Source organism: Pantherophis guttatus, chromosome 4 (genome assembly GCF_059756535.1).
Source record: "Pantherophis guttatus breed Tessera chromosome 4, ASM5975653v1, whole genome shotgun sequence".
NCBI lineage: Eukaryota > Metazoa > Chordata > Lepidosauria > Squamata > Colubridae > Pantherophis > Pantherophis guttatus.
Genome location: NC_142066.1, coordinates 29953482 through 29972984, shown reverse-complemented (window position 1 = coordinate 29972984; position 19503 = coordinate 29953482). Strand labels below are relative to the sequence as shown.

The 19503-nt window shown below is 40.7% G+C and overlaps 1 protein-coding gene across 1 annotated transcript in view; it reads right to left on the bottom strand.

Annotated features, from left to right (window-relative positions):
* The window catches only part of EPS8L1 (EPS8 signaling adaptor L1), a 52124-nt gene that overhangs the window by 11690 nt on the left and 20931 nt on the right, over window positions 1-19503 (bottom strand). The window contains exons 4-15 of the mRNA XM_034423205.3: window positions 18766-18824; window positions 17659-17820; window positions 17363-17512; window positions 16660-16742; window positions 14010-14110; window positions 13233-13285; window positions 12650-12776; window positions 11556-11644; window positions 11385-11459; window positions 10286-10434; window positions 9566-9707; window positions 6887-6915 (exon numbers count right to left, since the gene is read on the bottom strand). Of these exons, the coding sequence (XP_034279096.2) occupies window positions 6887-6915; window positions 9566-9707; window positions 10286-10434; window positions 11385-11459; window positions 11556-11644; window positions 12650-12776; window positions 13233-13285; window positions 14010-14110; window positions 16660-16742; window positions 17363-17512; window positions 17659-17820; window positions 18766-18824 (1219 nt within the window). The remainder of the gene's footprint in view (window positions 1-6886; window positions 6916-9565; window positions 9708-10285; window positions 10435-11384; window positions 11460-11555; window positions 11645-12649; window positions 12777-13232; window positions 13286-14009; window positions 14111-16659; window positions 16743-17362; window positions 17513-17658; window positions 17821-18765; window positions 18825-19503) is intronic.

Genomic DNA, 19503 nt, shown 5'->3' with positions numbered 1-19503 from the left:
CATGGAACCAAAGCCCTCTCCTTTTTATATATATTATGGTGCACATAGAAAGGTTCAGGCTTTGATCGCATACAGGTAGTCCTCAATTTATGACTACAATTGAGCCCAAAATTTCTCTAGCTGAGATGTTTGTTAAGTGAGTTTTGCCCCATTTTATGACCTTTCTTGCAACCCTTGTTAAGTGAATTGCTGCAATTGATAAGTTAGTAACCCAATTATTAAGTGAATCTGGCTTCCCCGTTGACTTTGCTTGTCAGAAGGTCACAAAAGGGGATCCCATGACCCTGGGACACTGCAACTGTCATAAATATGAGTCAGTTGCCAAGCATCTGACTTCTGATCACGTGATCATGGGGACGCTGCAGAGGTCGTAAGTGTGAAAAATGGTTTTAAGTCACTTTTTCCAGTGCCGTTGTAACTTTGAACAGTCACTAAATGAACTGTTGTAAGCCAAGGACTACCTGTAGCCTGTAGCAACCATCTTGATTTTTTAACACTTCCCCTTCTGAATACCCCAACTACTTCTTTATATGCAAATATATGCAAATTTAATCATATAATTCAGCGGTCCCCGATCTTTGTGGCTTGGCAGCCCAGCTTTTTGTGGGGGGGGAGTATGAAGAAGGAAACTGGGCTGCGTAAGCTCAATTCATGTGAGCAGCAGACCTGTGTGTATGCACATGCACACGCAGCTGAACTAGTGGAGTCGAGTCAACTAGTGGAGCCAAATTGAGCTGCGTGTGTACCCGTGCGCACACATGTGCACTGGCCCGCCACTTACATGTGGCCTGTTTAAAAATAGGCCATGGCTCGAGGGTTGGGGATTCCTGCTATAGACCAGGGGCCCCGAATCCCCAGGCTGTGGCCTGTTTGAAACTGGGCCACAGGAGAAATTGGCAAGCCTGTATGTGAAGGTCCAGTCATGCGAGTGGAGCTTCATGCTTGAGCATAAGCGCCCTTTGCTCAAGCAGCGTCCACTCACGTGAGTGGAGCTTTACGCAAGCGTGCTTGTCCATTTCTCCCACAGCCCAGTGTCAAACAGGCTGCGACCTGAAAGAGGGCCCCGGCCCAGGGTGGGTGGGGACCCCTGACACAATTGACTAAAATAGTTGTTATTTCTACATTAAGTTTTCTGTTCTTCTACAACTGTCAGCATAATTAAAGCAGTGCACTTTTTTTAAAAAAAAAGTGAAATTGTGCTACTGAACAAGAAAAATACAAAGACTAAGAAACAATAATAAAAAGTTAAGCAACTTTGCTCTTGACAGGTAACAAAGCTGATCCATTACAAAGAACCCAAAAGAAGGAAACTTTTAATTAAAGGCCCAGAAGTCCTGAAAATTTCAATAGAGCTTGGTCTACATCACAGCAAAGACAAGGACGAGTTACAGAAGTGAGCAGAAGCAGTTTGGTCAATGGGATGACATGATTGCCAATCCTTGTGTCATCAACTAATTAAGCTACTAAACATTTTAAATGTTAATAAATAAGGGTTAATCTAGTTAATAGTTGTTAGTGTTAGTAAATGAATTGTGAAATATTATTTACATCATGCCATTTTAATCTAGATGTGTAAGTATAATAAAGAATGAAAGGGTAACTCCCAAATACAGAGTTAATAGTGGTAATTTCTGTTTTATTGAACTGAATATAAATATCTAGCGCTTCCTTCAATATCTTAAATTGACACTGATATTGGATTTGGGCATCGTGCGATTGCATTTCAATTTAAGTCATGCAGCTCATTTTAAACAGATTACCTATTTTTATTTCAACTTTAGACTTCTCTTGTTTCATGTAGGTTTTATTTAATATATGCTGGGTTTAGGGGGTAATGTCATTGTGTGTCTATTCATCCTAAATTTCATGCATCCAGCCAATAAAAATGATGTGAAAAAAGATTGCAAGATGGCTAGGGGTTACCATCAATTAGCACATCACAGTAGCAAAATGACCAACTCTGGTCACGCTCAGTTTCACAGAGATTGCCCAATTACAGAATAGGGGAAAAAATGTGATATAGAAGGAAGGAATAGATAATGACCAGGAAAGGGCAAAATGAGATATTAGCTTACACCAGTTGCCTCTTTCTTATAATAAGTGGCATTTCCTACCAGAAAAGACACCCTGAACCATCTACAGTATCTGCAATCCTTCTTCCAGCTAGATTTTATGAGGATCAGAGCTGGACTGGCTGGGACACCCATCTTGCAAACTGGTTCTGAGAAGGATAGGAATTCAAGAAGAAAAAGAAAAGGAGACACCCAATTCCCACCCCACTCCAATCCTACCTTCACTAGCTGGCTACTGTCCCACTCTTGGTTTTCTTCTGGGCGCCATCTTTCTTTAAACCGTTGTCTTCTCATTTTTGTCCTGTTATGTTTCTCTTCTACGCCCACCACCAAAACACCTGGTCTCTGACTCTTGCTTCTTGCCTTCTGGAACATTCTCATACCTCTCTGCCTCTCCTCCAACTTTCTTCCTGCTTTCAGAGCTGTTCCCCTAATTGCTTTGCTCCCATGCATCAGAGTCTCATCCAGTTCAGACGTCAGCAGAGGAGAAAAGAACCGAGTTCCCTTTCTTGTTCTGCGTGAACACACTCCATTTTCTTTTAAGATAATCTAGTCTCCCTAGTCTTGGTGCTCTACTTTATTCTCCTGGACTTCTTGGGAGATCCAAGTTTCCTTCCTCTCTTTTTCTCTCCAGGGAAAGGGCTGGCATTGGTCTTTTGTTCATTGGTTCCCTGCCAAGTCCCTGTCTCCCTGGGCCTCCAAGGGATAAAAGGTTCCCTATGTTCTCTTGAGCTGCTCCTTGTGCTATTGCTTTGTTCTTTTGTTCTTTGCTCCTGTACATTATGAACTTACTGCACACTGTTTGACCGCGAAAGAATTAAGGTATAGCTTGGCCAATATCAGAGTGTGCTTTTTACCACAGCCACACTCATATTAACACAAGGGAGAACGGGGACATTTTCAGAGAACTATTGGGAAGGCGATGTGCATCACAGACAGCATGAGGTAAAACTTGGCGTGAGAAGACCCAGGTTCTACTTTATTTTTCTGCCAATAATTTTCTCTCATCCAAACCTTCCTACTAAGATTGCTGTCACGGGATAAAATGGAGGGAAAACACCAGGTACAAGTAGCCTTCGACTTACGACCATAATAGAGCCTCTTCATAAGATGTGACAGTTGTAAAGTGATCCTCACCAACAGTGAGAGAGTCAGGTGGGCCTCGCTTCCATAAGAGTTGGTACCAAACAAAACTGCATCATTAGGGTACCGGCTTAAAAAAAAGAACTGCTTTGTCTCATTTTACATTCCTTGCAAAAAAACTGGAAATCTTGCAATGTTTACTAGGTGAAACTTGTAGTCTTCAGTTGCATAACTGGGCTCAGCCTTTCTAATCTGCACACAGACACTGTTTTTTGTTTTTTTTAGACTGTAAGGCATATGTTGGGGATATTCTAGAAATTGGAATCAATTAGGTTTTGCAGCATGAAACCTAGTTTGGAAATATTACCTGAAAATGTTACAAGAATTTTTATTGATATTATTTTTATAAATAACTAAACGTGGCGAATACAACTACTACTGCTTCCTCCTCATATTTTCCTCACAAAAACCTGTGAGGTGAACTGAGGTGAGAGACAGTGAGTAACTGGCTTTAGGCAGCCAGCCAGCTTTCATGCCTAAGGTGGGACTGGAACTCAACTTGCATGCCTAAAGCAGGACTAAAACTCAGTCTCCTGGTTTTTATCCTGGTGTCTTCACCACTAGACCAAACTGGCTTTGTGTTCATGATCATCCAACTTTGACAAAGGGTAGGCAAATTACACTATAAACATACGGGTAGTTGGGCATTAGTATGAACACTGTGTGATCCTATTTGAAGATAACAGCTATCTGTTATTCAGTTTTTGAGAGGGGTCTATTCCCAACATACAACAAAATTGGTGAATGCTAACTCTACCAAGTGGTAGGGAAAAGGAGGGGAAACACTAATGCTTGTGTATGTGTGCATGTACACACATACACTCCTAACAGGAGAAACTATTGATTGTCTTTCCATTCTTCTAAGGTTTTTTTCTCCTTTTAGCTGCTCATTTCCCTGGCACAGCTATAAAAATGAGCTCTTATATGCAGAAACAACAATTCTGCCTTCTTATAGCAGCCCATTTTTACTAGCTGCTTCCTCTTTCTTTCTTTCTTTCTTTCTTTCTTTCTTTCTTTCTTTCTTTCTTTCTTTCTTTCATCCCAGAGTTGTCCCACAGGGCAAACACATTACGTGGCCCAGAATTTAACTAAAAATTTTCACCAATTCTGTGGTACCATGTTTCCCAGTTATCTTTTGGGAAAGCTATTTCATTGGCCTTAAACTTGTTTATATTTAGCATGGGTGTGTTTTAGCTCCTTTTCCAGGGTATAAAAAAGCCAGAGACCTCTCCATTCTAAGCATTAAAAAAAGGGAGAGGTTACCAGCAAGGATTATTTCAGTGACACATTGAAACTTTTAGTTTTATCTTTGCACTCAAGTATAGCTGGTCATATCCAGAATTTCTAGTACCACTACAAAACAGTCATCTGGTTTTAATTTATTTTGAGAACTATGAGAGATTCCCCTTCTTCCCTGCTGCGTTATGAATTGATTATTAGGTGCTTCCTCATATTTGCATATGTGTGTATATGAATAAGTTAATCAGAATGTATGCATATGTGCATGAAAAGAGTAGGAAGGAAATTCCATTGAGTGCTTAACTAGTTTAATTCGAGGCCTCTACAATTGGTACATCTTTTGTTAGTTTACTTATTCTTAGCTCTTGAGTAAGTCATTATGTGCTTATCTATGCTACAAACTTTAAAAACTAATTTTAACAGTTAATCCCGTTTCCTTAGACAACTAATCCTTGTTAACCTAATCATGATATAATTCTTAGACTGAGAGATAGTTAAAATAACATTTGGAATACAGACGTCATTTGTCGGCATAGCTCAATTCAAAGCATTACAGAACAGATTAAATATCAATAAATTGAGTGAAGATTGACATGCCAGAATATTTTGGCTCTTTTTGATCTTGGCAAGAATCAAGACTCTTGAGATCTTAGGATAAATGAATTTAGAGAACCAAGAGAGAAGGAACTTACAAGTTCTGGAAGCTATGCCACAAATATTCATTCTAACAACTTCTCAATTATTTCTTACTATCCAATAATAAATAGATAAAAGTATTTCTTAAAAGAGCACAAAGAATTGAAACGACTGAAATACAAAAGTCTTGATGTGGAATTTTATGTCACTTATCAAATTCTGTGTTCAGAGGCCCTCCTTCTTTGAAGCCATGGTGGGCCAACTGGATTCCTAGCTACCAATACTTGTAAATTCAGATTCAGGACAACAATTTGAAGTCCTTGCTCAACATCTAATGGTTGCTGATCACCAAAAGCACCTTCACCCTGGCAAGAACCTGCAATTATTAACTGCAACACACCATTACCTGCCCTAAACTAAGCTTCTGAGTGCCCTACCACCACCACCGTTTCCCTAGCTAGCTCCTATCCTTGGCTTTACCACCGGACCCAGCTATTCCCAGAGCCAAGATAAACAGATAGAGAAAAATAGAAAAATAGGTTTTTAGAAAAAGAAGAAAGAAAAGGGGGAGAAAGCAATGTAGAATTGACCTAAGCATTTCATAAACGACTCACAATTTTCAATCTGAGAAAAACTCCTAAAGGTTCAAACACTTTACCCAATTTATCCAATATGATCACCAACTTCTAAAGAGCCCATGACAAATCCTTGCACATCTAACCCCAACTCCTAAAATGTTAATCTTACCCTGCATCAACCTTTCATTCCTCCTCAAAGGTTCTCTTCCCAGTGGGATCAGGAAAGGGACTGGAATTGTGTCCCCAGCACATATTATTTGATTCATACTAGTTTTGTTAATGCTACAATAGTGATTATACTGGGCGTGATGACCATGACTGAGGAAGCCAGAACTTGGAACTTCTTCATCTAATGAAGTGGAAAAGCTCTACATTCTCCGACATTGCATGCATTCTGCACGTCCCAAATATTCAATTTCTTTACTTCCTCTTTAAAAGATTTCATGCACCAGGAATTAGGAATTGCTGTTTCGGCCTTTCATTCTGGCCTACCGTTGCAACTCATAGGATACGCAATCCTGGTCTAGAATGACCAGTCTTTGAATTCATACAAATATTGCATTATGAGATGGCTCCACAACTCTTTGAAAGTCCCTACATCTTAGATACGATTCTTCAGATCCGGGTCATCTGCTGGGGTTGTTCAGAAAAGCCAAGTTGGCAACTGCAGATGCACCATCAAAGTACTGCTCCTTTTTATGTATAACACATATACAGATGGTCCTTGTTTAGGATTGGAATGGACAACTTGGTCATTAAGTGAAATGGTTGCTAAGTGAAATGGTGCTTATGATCTTACTTCAGTTTTCCTTTGCTTTACAGTCCTGAAAAGGCCATAAATGTGAGAACTGGTCATAAAGTTATCATCATCATCGTAACTGCAAGTGGTCACTAAATGAGGCAGTCACTAAACAAGGACTATTGTATAAAGGGGCAATACTTTATACAATACAGTCTGGGCCACTTTTTTTATGCTCCTGCATTGGAAGTTAATTTTAAAATTGTATTTTATAAGCGGTAATATATATGTAGGCGTGCAGAGCTGTAGGAGTGGAAACTAATTCTCCAGGCAATCCCACCCTAGTCATTAAAATCCTTCTTTCCCAACCTTCCTTTTTAATTTTTCTTTAAATTCTAAATGCTAATCCTCTCTTCCAAACTCCCCATTTATCTCCCCAAATAACCAATCCATTCTCAAGATGTTCACCAATATCTTACCCATTGGCTGCAATTGTGGGAGCCGATTGCTGCAAATAGAGAAACAGTAAAGTTAGTTTAGGTCCATCACAAGTCACTCTTTCTCAAACTCCCCCTCCAGTTCATGGACAGGAATTATACAGAATGTATAATTGGAACTACTGGTAGTTTTAAGTGAACTAGAACCTCCATTTGTTTGGGCTGGAAAAACACTTAATTTTTAAAGAATATACTATGGCTATTCTTTCAAAGTTGGGGGACTTATCTGTTCATAAAATTGTTAGTCTAAGCAACTATTTCAAAGCTATTTCCTCAAGCGTTCTCTGGTGGTATGTGGGAATGAACAGAACAGAATAACAAAGTTGGAAGGGACTTTTGAGGTCTTCTAGTCCAACCCCTGCTCAAGCAAGAGAGCCTATAGTATTTCATTTCAGACAAGTGACTGTCCAGTCTCTTCTTAAAAGCCTCCAGTGATAGAGCACTCACAACTTCTGAAGGCAAGTTGTTCCACTGGTTAATTATTTTAACAATCAGGAAATTTCTCCTTAGTTCTAGGTCGCTTCTCCTTGATTAGTTTCCATCCCTTGCTTCTTCTCTTCCCTTCTGGTGCTTTGGAAAATAGTAGACCCCCTTAAATATTGGAATATGGTTTATTCCATGGTTTAGCCTGCAGCCCCCTAATCATCTATCTTTGTTGCTCTTTTCTGCACTCTTTCCAGAGTCTCAATTTTGAATGATCTTGGAAAACAGGAGGAAGATCCATTGTCTAGGCTACAAATCTTTCTCTTCTCTTTCCTATATACCATCACACATGTTCCTGAAGCATTCAAGAATGCATGAAGCCAGGTGGCGCAATGGTTAGAATGCAGTATTGCGGGCTAATCCAGCTCACTGCCAGGAGTTCGTTCCTCATCAGCTCAAGATTGACTCAGCCTTCCATTCTTCTGTGGTTGGTAAAAGGAAGACCCAGATTGTTGGGGGCAATATGCTGACTCTGTAAATTGCCTAGAGAGGGCTGTAATGTAAAGCACTGTGAAACGGTATATAAGTCTAAGTGCTATTGCTATTCTTCTATAGCCTATCCTTTTTTCTGAAAAAATGAGCAATCCAGTAAATATGCATGCTTCCCAGAAGCATATGACTGGCCACCAAGAAGGCATAGGCTGGCTACATGAACCTTTGGAAAGTTAATTTGGCATGTTCCGAATCCTCCCAATTAAACAATGTCATTTGATGAGACTCAGGAGGTGGGCCTCCTCTGTCATACCACTTGCCTCTGGAATAGCTTCTCCCTGAAGATCCCAGAGCTCCTAACCTGCCCTCATTTGAAAGATCATGCAAACATAGCTTTCCCCCAAGTCTTAAAGTGAGTGACAAATTTTTATAGGATAATGTCTGTTGAGTTAGATTTTTTATGCAAGGGGATATGCAGGGCGGAGGTGTTTTTTTGTTATATGGTGTGTTTTTATAGTTGTAAGCCAAGAGTCACTGTGGAGTTGGGCAAACTTATAAATTTAAATAAATAGAGAAATAATAATAAACATGTTAGACTATGGACCAGGGAGGGCTTATGGAGGCTGCTTAGGTTTTGTTTTCTCCAGCAGCCAAAACATAATATGCGAGAGAAGGGTGGGATAGTCATGCAGTGGGCCAATTGGAGCTCTGCTTCCTTTGGTTTTTTGCTCTTTGCAACAGAGAAGTTTTAGTTCCATTTCATCCTGGAAAACACTACTTTCCTGCTGGATCTCTTCGTCTTTCTGATCCTAAAATGGACACTCCAGTGCAGGGGTGTCAAACACAAGGCCCGGGGGCTGGATTCGGCCTGTGGGGTGCTTAGATCTGGTCCACGGGGCTGCCTTGGAAACAGTAAAGAACCAGCCTGCGGTGCCTCTGCCAGCGAAGAATGGAGTTTGGGAGGCCTCATGAGCTCTGTTTTTGCTGGCAGAGGGTTGCAGGAGGCCGTCACAGCCGAAAATGGAGCTCAGGAACCTGCTTTCACTGGCAGAGCGCTTGGGCCACCACAGGTGCCCCCAACACGAGTGACGTCGAGCTGGCCATGCCCACCCTGGCCACGCCTACCCAGGCCCCCTGAGGTCAAACACAACCCTGATGTGACCCTCAATGAAATTGAGTTTGACACCCCTGCTCTATTGTATGAATATGTCCTCCAATTGTAAACAGCCCATCCTAGAGCTGAGGCAAGGAAGGCCCTCGGACAACCACAGACGTAATACTCTAAATATCCTACATCTGTGGAAGTCCTTTTGCCAATTTAACCTCCAAAGTCATCCAATGGTGCAAATAAAATGGACTTCTGTACTTCAGACATTTGGTACTAAATGAGCTGCTTGCCCAACAATGACCTTTTGCTTGAAATTCAACAAAATGGATACACCGAAGTCTATAGAGTTGGGAAAGGGAAAGGGAAAATGAAAGACAAGGAGAGGATGACCAGTACCAAGAAGGATGGACTCAGTTACAGTGGCAATGGGTGTGCTATTAGAAGACTTGAAGGACCAAGTTGGAGATTGATCCTCCTGGAGAAGATATATTGTTGGCACAAAATCAATCAACACCTGCAGCATATAATATAGGCAAAGATAATCTACTTCTTCAACTGTTCCAAGTAGCTGCAGAACCTTTTATAGTCATTCCCTTGCTCAGAATGCAAGCTTATGTTCTCCTCATCACAACACTGACCTGGTTACGGCGTTCTTCATGGCGGTGTTGCATCTCCACTGGGTCTTCCCAAGGTTTCCCAAAAGCATCTTGGATAGGAGGCTTCCAGTCACTGCAAAAAATTAGGTGGTAGGGAGCTGCATAGCCCCTGGGGAAATCCACCCTTGATGGATAAAGCAAATAATAAGAATAATATGAATTGGAAGGAAGGAGCCAAAGTCATCACATTTTAATTAGTGCAAGTTAAATAAACCACCCAGGCAACAGCTGTCAACCAATCTACAACAGATCCACCATATTTATGTCATAAATGAATTGGTCTAATATCTTGGAGAAGATTTTTGAATTCAAATTCCAAAGTTTCCAATCCTTATTAAGTAATTTGCTTGTGGATCGAGATCATCTGTGATATCACTTCACTTGAGAGGCAGAGGAGGCTATTTCACCAAAATTAAATACCCAGTAGCAGGGGTCTCCAAACTTGGCCACTTTAAAACTTGTGGACTTGAAGTCCCAGCATGGCTGGCTGAGGAATTCTGGGAGTTGAAGTCTACAAGTCTTAAAGTGGCCAAATTTGGAGACCCTTGGCCAATAGCATCAAGAAAGAAATAAGGAAATTGTAAGAGTTAGAAAATGCAGAAGGAAGAAGTGGAAGTGAATGGATTAAATCACATCCTATAGGGAAAAGAAGTTAAGAGGGCAAAAATTATAACAAGGGAAAACAAACCCAAATCCCCTTACCTGGGCTTAGTCCAGTTTTCACCCAGAGAATGCCAGAGTTCTGTTTCCCAGTCTCCTAAGCAGCTTCTCATCAAAGACACTGCCTCTAGAGTTATCATGGGATTGCGCAATTCAGAAGCAAATTCCACACCCCCAGAAGAATCCACAATCTGAAATGGGAAATGAGAATAGGAATCCAGATTATCTGTTCCCCTGGAGGCTCCATCTTCTCCCAGAGAAATTTACCAAAACACTCATTTAGGAATCACTGATATCTGCAATCTAATCTCATGATAAAGCTTTTCATGGATTATATTACACAGCTCTGCAACTAATGAAACTGAAGCCCAAAGTATTTTATTACAGAAAAAAAAAAAAGAATACAGAAACGAAGCATGTTAAAGAAAGGGTCCCATATTAACCTACTTGCTTTTTGCGGTGCAGGAATTCTCCCCTATCCTATGGAATTCAGTTTCACAGTTCACATTTGTTACTTAAATAATATATATAGGTAGTCCTCAGTTTATAACAGTTCACTAAGTGACCATTCAAAGTTACAATGGACTGAAAAAAGTGACTTGTGTTTTCATGCTTAAAGTCATTGCAACATCTCCTTGATCACATGATCAAAATTTGGACATTTGGCAACTGGTTCATATTTATGACAGTTGCAGTATCCCAGAACCCTGTGGTCGCTTTTTGCGACCTTCTGATAAGCAAAGTCAATGGGGAAGTCAGATTCACTTAATGACGGTGTTACTAACTTAACCACTGCAGTGATTCACTTAATAACTGTGGCAAGAAAGATCATAAAATGGAGCACAACTCACTTAACAACTGTTTCACTTAGCAACAGAAATGTTGGGCTCAACTGTAATCAAACGTCCCTTAAGCATAGTTTCATGTCATTCTTCTGGTTTTACAATCCAATTGCCCCTCTACATTTTATCAGTCTATTGTTTCCCAACCTTGGCTACTCCCGGAATTCTAAGTCATGTCCATATAGGCTGGAGAATTCTGGGAGTTGAAATCTACACATTTGGGAGATGCAAGATCGAGAAACACACTATTACTAATTCAGCTACCAGACACTTCTCTTCTTCTTCAACCCAGCACTTACCATCTTCAAGGGTTTGAAAAGAATACATATTAGCTCCTCTGAAGTAGGGCATGTGATGTTTGATTTCAGCCTTGCCTAAGTGGTGGAAAAGAAAACATAATTTAGTTGTAGGCATAACCCAAGGAGGTACCTTCCATTTCCTTGGGAGGAAAAAGTTTACACAAAACTCACCAGAAGGCTAAAGGAATATTTGATTTTGGACAGAGCGTCTTCAAACTCCTCTTGGGATGGGGTTTTTGCTCTGATGGTTAAGAGTCCCTCTGTGGTTGTGGTAAAGAAAGAAACAGTAAAAATCTCCCTGCAATTCCATCTATTTTGGGGACTGGTGAAGTCCCAGCCCCAAGACTCAAATCTTTTTTTGGATCGAGAAGATCAAAGCTTGTGGTTCCAGATATCTTCTACTACACAGAACAGCTCAACCATTTCGATGCAGGAATAACTGCCCATTATAGTAGTCTAATTATGTTTGTAGGCCTTGGATTTGTCTTTTAGAACTAGTGGCTTTAAAAACTTTTTTGGGGAAGAAGCTCATTTGACTTGTGCAAAAACAAAGAATAATGCAACTACAGGAGGCATTTCTGAAGTTGTCATGAGATTCATTGCAGAGGCCCATGATGGAAGGGAAAAGTTTCCAAGCCATAGTGGAATTTTGTGGATTATGACAAATTTATTTGTTTTCACTGATTTATTAAACACATTTATATCACCATCCAACATTTTATGTTGTATAATAAAAATCCATTTTAAAACACACACACACGGCAGCAACAACACAATCAAATCAGCAACTTGATTGGCCTATCTCTTTTTGTGGTCCCCAGACCCAGGTAACAATTTTAACACCTTTTTAGCAAGAGGGTAAGGCCCCATCAGTGGTAATATTTAGCCAGTTCTATCTGGTTTGGGTAAACTTGTTGTGGGAGGCTCCGCCCACCTGCCCAGATGTCATCACGTCCCGTTTTTGACACTCTGTGCATGTGCGGAGCGCACTCTCACATATGCGAACCAATAGCAAAGGTAAGTGAATCCCACCACTGGGCCCCATCATACCCCAGGGGAAAGATGTTCCATAAGGAAGGGGCCACCACTGAGAAGGTTTTTTCCTGATCTCCTCAGTTGTACATCTCCAACCGATGGGAGGCGCAAATTCTAGAATCATTCTGGAGGCGGAGTTAGAACTCACAGAAAGATTCTGATTGGGACAGGCTTTAGAAACATTTCCTGCTTCTTTAACTGCCTTCTGCATTCCCAGCCAATTGTCTCACCTCCTGGCTCTCGAAGGCGCCCTCTCGCAGAGCGCCTGCATTGATTCAGGACACGGAAAGCTTCTGCAGCTTTCTGCAGCTTTCTGACGAAGGCTTCCACATCATCAAAAACTCGGTTCAGCAGTTCCTGTCAGAGGCACACAGGCAATAGAGAAAATGGGGGGGGGGGAATTGTTTGTACTGAGCAAGGAACAAGTGACATGAGAGCATGGCTCATCTGAAAGGTCTTTGGGAAATAAAGTGAATTTGGATGCTCCTTGAGTAGGGACACTTGTTGATTGTTGTACTGTGATTGCTAGTTTCATTGTCACACTTTTTAAACTTGCTACAGGTAAGTCCTTGAGTTATGACTATAATGGAGCCTGTCCATCACTGTCATACTCATAACAGTAATAAAACAGGTCGATCACGTGACTGGCCCAATTTTACAATCTTTCTTGTAGGGGTCATTAAGTGAATTTGTGGCCATTAAGCAAATGCCATGGTCATTAAGTGGATGACCATCTCTGCTTCCCTATCCCTTTGTCCAAATCTCGTTTATATAAAAGCCAACAGCAACAATTAATCTTCCCATTTAACTCACCACATTTTGCTCTATTTGGATGATGGCCAGATCAGGTTCCCCTATCAAGATGGCTGGAAACAGGGGGGGAAAATGAAAAGTTTAAGACACGATTGTTACATTTTGCTGGGACACAAAGAGGATTAATCTGTCTTGAAGAGCCCAGTGGCAGGAAAAGACTATGCAGCTATGTCGTCTCCTGGGACTCCCACAATCATATGAGCAGTATGAGGAAGCCCACTTCCCTGCTCTTGGTCTCTGATGAGTAGGGTGTGCAACAGTGCCATGGCATCAACCTTAAGAATGAGGCCAATGGTTTCAGCTTTTGGGAGGGATCTTGAATACCAGGCTTATTTTAGTCAAAGAAAAGGAAAAAAAACCCAAACAGACATATTGTGAAGGGACCAGACGAAGATTTAGACAGGCCTATTTGTGGCTGAAATGCTCTTGGTGGGAAGGATTCCTGGATTGTTCCCTGCAACTCAAACAGAAAGTAAAAAATATAGGGGGTGCAACATGACTTCTTGCAAGCTGTTCTAGAAGAAGGTCCCATTAAAGTCAATTAATATACAAAGCTAGGAAACTCCTTAATGCTATGCTAGAAACTTGGTGCATGTAGCCTGTAATCTCTTCTAAACTGCAATAGTTTTTTGGGGCAATAGCCACTTAACTGGAAATGCTAGAAAATGGCCTTAAAGACCACCTAGATGGATAACATATATTTTGCTAAGGAGTTCTAATTCTTCTCCAAATATCCTCCTCCATAAAAGCTTGTGGGGCTTAGCCTAAGGTCCTTACCATCTTCTCTTGGCCCTGGTGCAACAATCTTTGTCCTAGAAGGAACTTGCATAGGAGGCTGAGAGAAGACCTCCTGATTATCAAGCATGTTTTGGGCAGCTCTGTAAACAAGAAACATAGAGTCTGAGATCCAAAGAGAAAGACTGATTTCCAGTGGATAATGCAATCTCCTTTCCATCTTACACTTGACCTGTATAACTTGCAGGCTGGGGATGGGCAATATTTTGTAGGCTGAGGATCAATTATATTGAAGGGACTTCTGGGACATAGTAAGTGGGACAATATTGCAACATTGCTAAGACTATGTAAGTAGGGATGGGATCTTTTTTGCTCCAAACTTGGGTTTCCAAAATTGGCAATTATAAGATTTGTGGTCTTCAGCTGCCATAGTTGAATCCCATATCATAGCTGGCTGGGGAAATCTGGGAGTTGAAGTTCACAGGTCTTAAAGCTGTGTCTTAAAATTGAAGTCCACAAGTCTTAAAACTATGCTGGCTGGAGAATTCTGGGACTTGAAATCCACTCATCTTAAAGCATGGTGGCTAGGGTATTCTGGGAGCTGAAATCCGCCCTTCTTAAAGTTGCCAAGTTTGGAGACACTTGCTCTAGAGCTTGAGGGTGGGGATCTTTCTATTGTATATATTGTATTGTATGTGAGAATCAAGCTCTTCCTGATCAAAACAATGGGAAATGAATACATTGTTTGGGAGGGAAATGCTCAAAAGCAATTCTGGAGTTATATTCAACCCCAGGGAGACACGTTGGCTTCTGATTTGTATAACATTCCATACCATTCAGTCAGCAACATAAGAATCTATAACAGGTATCTAGACAACCCATGACCCATTGGTCACTGATTAACAGAATGACAAAATTGGAAGGGATCTTGGAAGGGATCCTGCTCAAGCAGGAAGCCCTATACTATTTCAGACAAATAGTCATCCGAACTTTTCTTAAAAATCTCCAATGTTGGAGCACCCACAACTTCTGAAGGCAAGCCATCCTACTGGTTCTAAGGAAATTAAGGAACTAAGGAAATTTCTCCTTAGTTCTAGTTTGTTTGTTTGTTTTATGTTTTATTAAATTTATATACCGCCCTACTCCCGAAGGACTCAGGGCGGTGAACAGGCACAGAATAAAATACATAAATACAAAAGTTAGAAACAATTTAAAACCAAATTAAATAATTTAACCCAAGATAATTAAAAATCCCAATAATTTAAAACAAATTAAAATTTCAGTTTAAAAATTTAAAAGAAAGGAGAGAAAATTAGGCCAGTTCTAGATTGCTTCTCTCCTTGATTAGTTTCTATCCTCCCTCCTATAAGGCCAGGAAGGTTTTTTTCCCCCAATTCAAAGTATGTCTATGTATTCTATAGCAGCCTGCCAGTCAGAAATGTAGCACATGAGCTTTTCTTGGCATGAAGGTAACATGAAAAAATTTCCTGTTCATTTCAAAATCTGCAAAGCAAGTTGCTGTACAAAGGAAAATGGCACGGCTAGTCCGGATACAAGTAATCCTCAATTTACAATTTTCATTTAACAACCATTTAACAGATTTAACAGATTAACAAAGTTTGGAAGGAACCTTGTGGGTCTTCTAGTCCAACCCTCCACCCAAGCAGGAGGCCCGATACCATTTCTGACACATGGAGTTCAGTCTCTTCTTGAAAACTTCCTGGGATGAAGCACCCACAACTTCTGAAGGCAAGCTGTTCCATTGGTTGACGGCTCTCACTGTCAGAAAATTTCTCCTTACAGTATTTCTAGGTTGAATTTCTCCTTGATCAGTTTCCATTCATTATTCCTTGCCTGGTCTTTGGGTGCTTTGGAAAATAGCTTGACTCCTTCCTCTCTGTGGCAGCCCCTCAAATATTGGAACCCTGCTATCGTGTCTCCCCTGGTCCTTCTCTTCACTAGACTAGCCATGTCAAGTTCCTGCAACTGTTCTTCATATGTTTTAGTCTCCAGTCCCCTAATCATCCTGGTTGCTCTTCTCTACACTTTTTCTAGAGTCTCAACATCTTTCTTATAGTATGGCGACCAAAACTGGATAAAGGATTCTAAGTGTGGTCTTACTGAGGCTTTATAGAGTGGTTTCAGTACCTCACTTGATGTTGATTTTATCCATCTGTTAATGCAATTTAGGATTGCATTGGCTTTTTTGGCTGCCACTGCACACTGTGGCTCATAAAGTGTCAATGGCATTTTAAAAAGTGACTTATTACCAGCCCTCATATTTACAACCATTGCCGCATCTCCAAGGTCACATTACCAAAATTCAGGTGGTGGCAACTAGAATGTATTTATGACAATTTCAGTGTCCAGGCTCACCACCTGTGACCTTCACAAGTAAAGTCGCAAGTCAATGGGAAAAGCCAGATTCACTTAAGGACTGAATGATTCACTTAACAACTTCAGTGATTTGCTTAACAACTGTGGCATAAAATTGGGCATGGCTCACTGAACACCTGCCTTGCTGAGCAATGGAAATTCTGGGAGTTGAAGTCCGCAGGTCATCAAGGGGCCATAGTTTCTCACCCCTGTCTTTGATAACTCTCAGACTTGACTTGTTGTTTATAACTAATGAGACTTAATGACTCTTTGAAGCTGTCCCATCACAGCCATGGGTCTTAGGCTGTGCATTTACCTCAAGGCTTCCATCCGTTGCGTATTTCCTCCTGTGTTGAAATCCAGCAGGGCACTGCTGATGTCTTGCTGGATCCATTCCGCCTGCCAAGTGGAGGAGAAACCAGATTAAAGATGTGTTGAGAACTCTTCCCTTGTCCCAAATCCCCATGGTGTAGATCAGGGCTGGGCAAGCTCAGGATTCTGAACTGCCTACAGGCACCATGTTATAACTCTCAGACCCTTAAAAACACAGCAGTCAAACCTCAGAAGAAGATAACTAAATGTCTATGGAGATTCTCAGTCATCCAGGTCATGGTTGTCCCAAAGGTACTTTTTCAAGAGGCAATTGGACTTTCTTGTTTTTCTTTGAAGACATTTCACTTCTCATCCAAGAAGCTTCTTTAGCTTCTGAAGAGCTGAAGAAGCTTCTTGGATGAGAAGTGAAACATCTTGAAAAAGCATCTTTAGGACATCAGAAGTAGAATTTCCTCTTTAACATAGTTTTAAAAAGAGGAGGAAGAATCCCAGTACCTCCCCTGTACATGGCATGGCCTCACCGTCTATGAATTTTGTCTTTCCTATGAAAGTTGACTGCAGCCCCCAGCCACTGAATAGTTGCCATCCCCATGCCAAATAAATTTTCTGCAATTAGTAGAATTGAGTAATTACATAGGATCATTCTCTAAACATTCTTTGTGGATCGATAGACTCAATTCTTTTACCCTAATTTGTTCACACTCAAAGAAGTGAATATCCGGTCTGAGCTGAGTAGTTTCCTGGCACATGAGTACAAGCAAGGATCGGGAACGGGACTCAGGGCAGACAGCATCACAATAAGCCACCGTTGCCAATGCATAATTCTCCAGTTCCTCCTATTGGGGGAAAGAAAGTCAATCAAGGACATCAATCTAATATGGAATCTTTCCAGAGAAGAGGGATTGGGACATAAGTAACAGCCATTTCTCCCCCAAAACTTCATTAGCTTCCCAGCATTGTTGCTCTGGGTAACTTTCTGCACCTTTGAGTTTATGTCAAGGAGCTTGATAGCTGACCCGTTGACCTGGAGCAACATCTCCTGAACCCAGATCTTCCCTTGCTTATCCATGATGCATAGTTTTCTGATAGCATCCTCCACAGATGTCAAATCATCCTCTTCCCCAATGGAGAAGGTCACCAGGTGCTGGAGTATATAGACATGAGAGAGATACAAGCAGATCCATTATATGCCATTAGTGTTATTATTCATCTATTTCATTAGTTTCCATATGGTCCAGGAAACCTCAACATCTTACCAAGACCAAGATGTAAGTAAGAGTGCAAATGTAGCAGCTATTTGAAACACCTTAATGCAGCCTTTTCACTTTGAAAAACTAGCCAGTTTATAGTATTGGAGACTAATACGATGTCATGATCCTATATTCTCCAAACTACATATTGAAGATAGAAGCATGAACTGCCTTAGTAGATGCTAGTAGATGATAATTAATCTGGCTTCTAATGTGCTCGTGCATATTAACCCCAACTGTATTTTATTTTAGATTTGGAAAAAGTTTGTTCAGGTCTTCCACTATCATTAAAGGGGAAATAGTAAACTAGCTCTGACTAATTTCTTACTGATATTACCCGGATATCTCAATACAATAAAATTATTCTGGAGGAATTCTAGCAGATCTCTTAACCAAGAAACAGATGACCTCCCATACTTCAATTCCTGAAGCGTCTCAATCCCAATTCTATCTTGGCCATACTTCAACACAACCTAAATGTCACCTGTCCTCTGGAATGACCTGCCCCCTGAGATACGCACGATATCAGACCTCCAGACTTTTTGTCGGGCCCTGAAAACACACTTATTCCATCTAGCCGGGCTGGCTTGATCCCATCCTCTCAGTTTTTAATTGAATTCGGTTTTAATTGGGTTGGGTTGGGTTCTTTTAAACTTGGGCCAAAATTATTTAATTGTTTTTTAAATTGTTTTAAATTTTATGTGCTATGTTTTATCTTGGCTGTACACCGCCCTGAGTCCCGCAGGAGAAGGGCGGTATAGAAATTAATTAATTAAATAAATAAATAAATAAATAAATAAATAAATAAATAAATTAACAACAACAACAAAAAGACCTACATTGACAGCATACTGAGAGACATCTGCCACAATGAAGTTGGAATACTTCTTCCTCTGTTCTGCAGAAAGAATTTTTTTAAAAGCACACATTATTCCTCATGCAGGAAGGACGCAACTTGAAATGCTGGCTTGAGACATCAAAGGAATATAAAAATGTTAGTTTCATTTTTGTCTTGTTTTAATGTTAGTTTCATTTTTGTCTTGTTTTAATGAGGATGTGAACATGTTTAAAAAGCACTGAAGATTACAGGGTAAACTCTTTCTATTTGGATAAGGAAGGTCATCCTCTGGTAATGCTGACAGTCCAACCTGGAACAGCAGAAGAAGGCTGAATGAATGGAAGGGTGGCCCACATCTACCCTTTTACTCCATGCAGGGTGTATTCCATCTTTTGAAAAAATGGAATACACAGAACAATGGAGCTGTGTCTTTCCAAAAAATATTTTCCCTTAATCTTCAAGAGGGGTGGAGGGATCTGAATTAGTTGGTTAAGTGTTTGAGAAGCAGAATAGAAATATGCATGAACAGAAACAATGACTTGTTTACATAGACCCCAAGGCTATAATGTGGCTTCTTTCTATTAGGCTCAGCATATGTCCACTTATTATAGCTTAGGGTTATGTGCAGACCATGTAACTATAGCATCTTCCAAAAACCACGGGTTTGTGAGCCACAGGCAACTTCAGCTGATTTAGCGTTTCCCAGATATAACCGTAATTGCTGGGCTTGATGGAAATT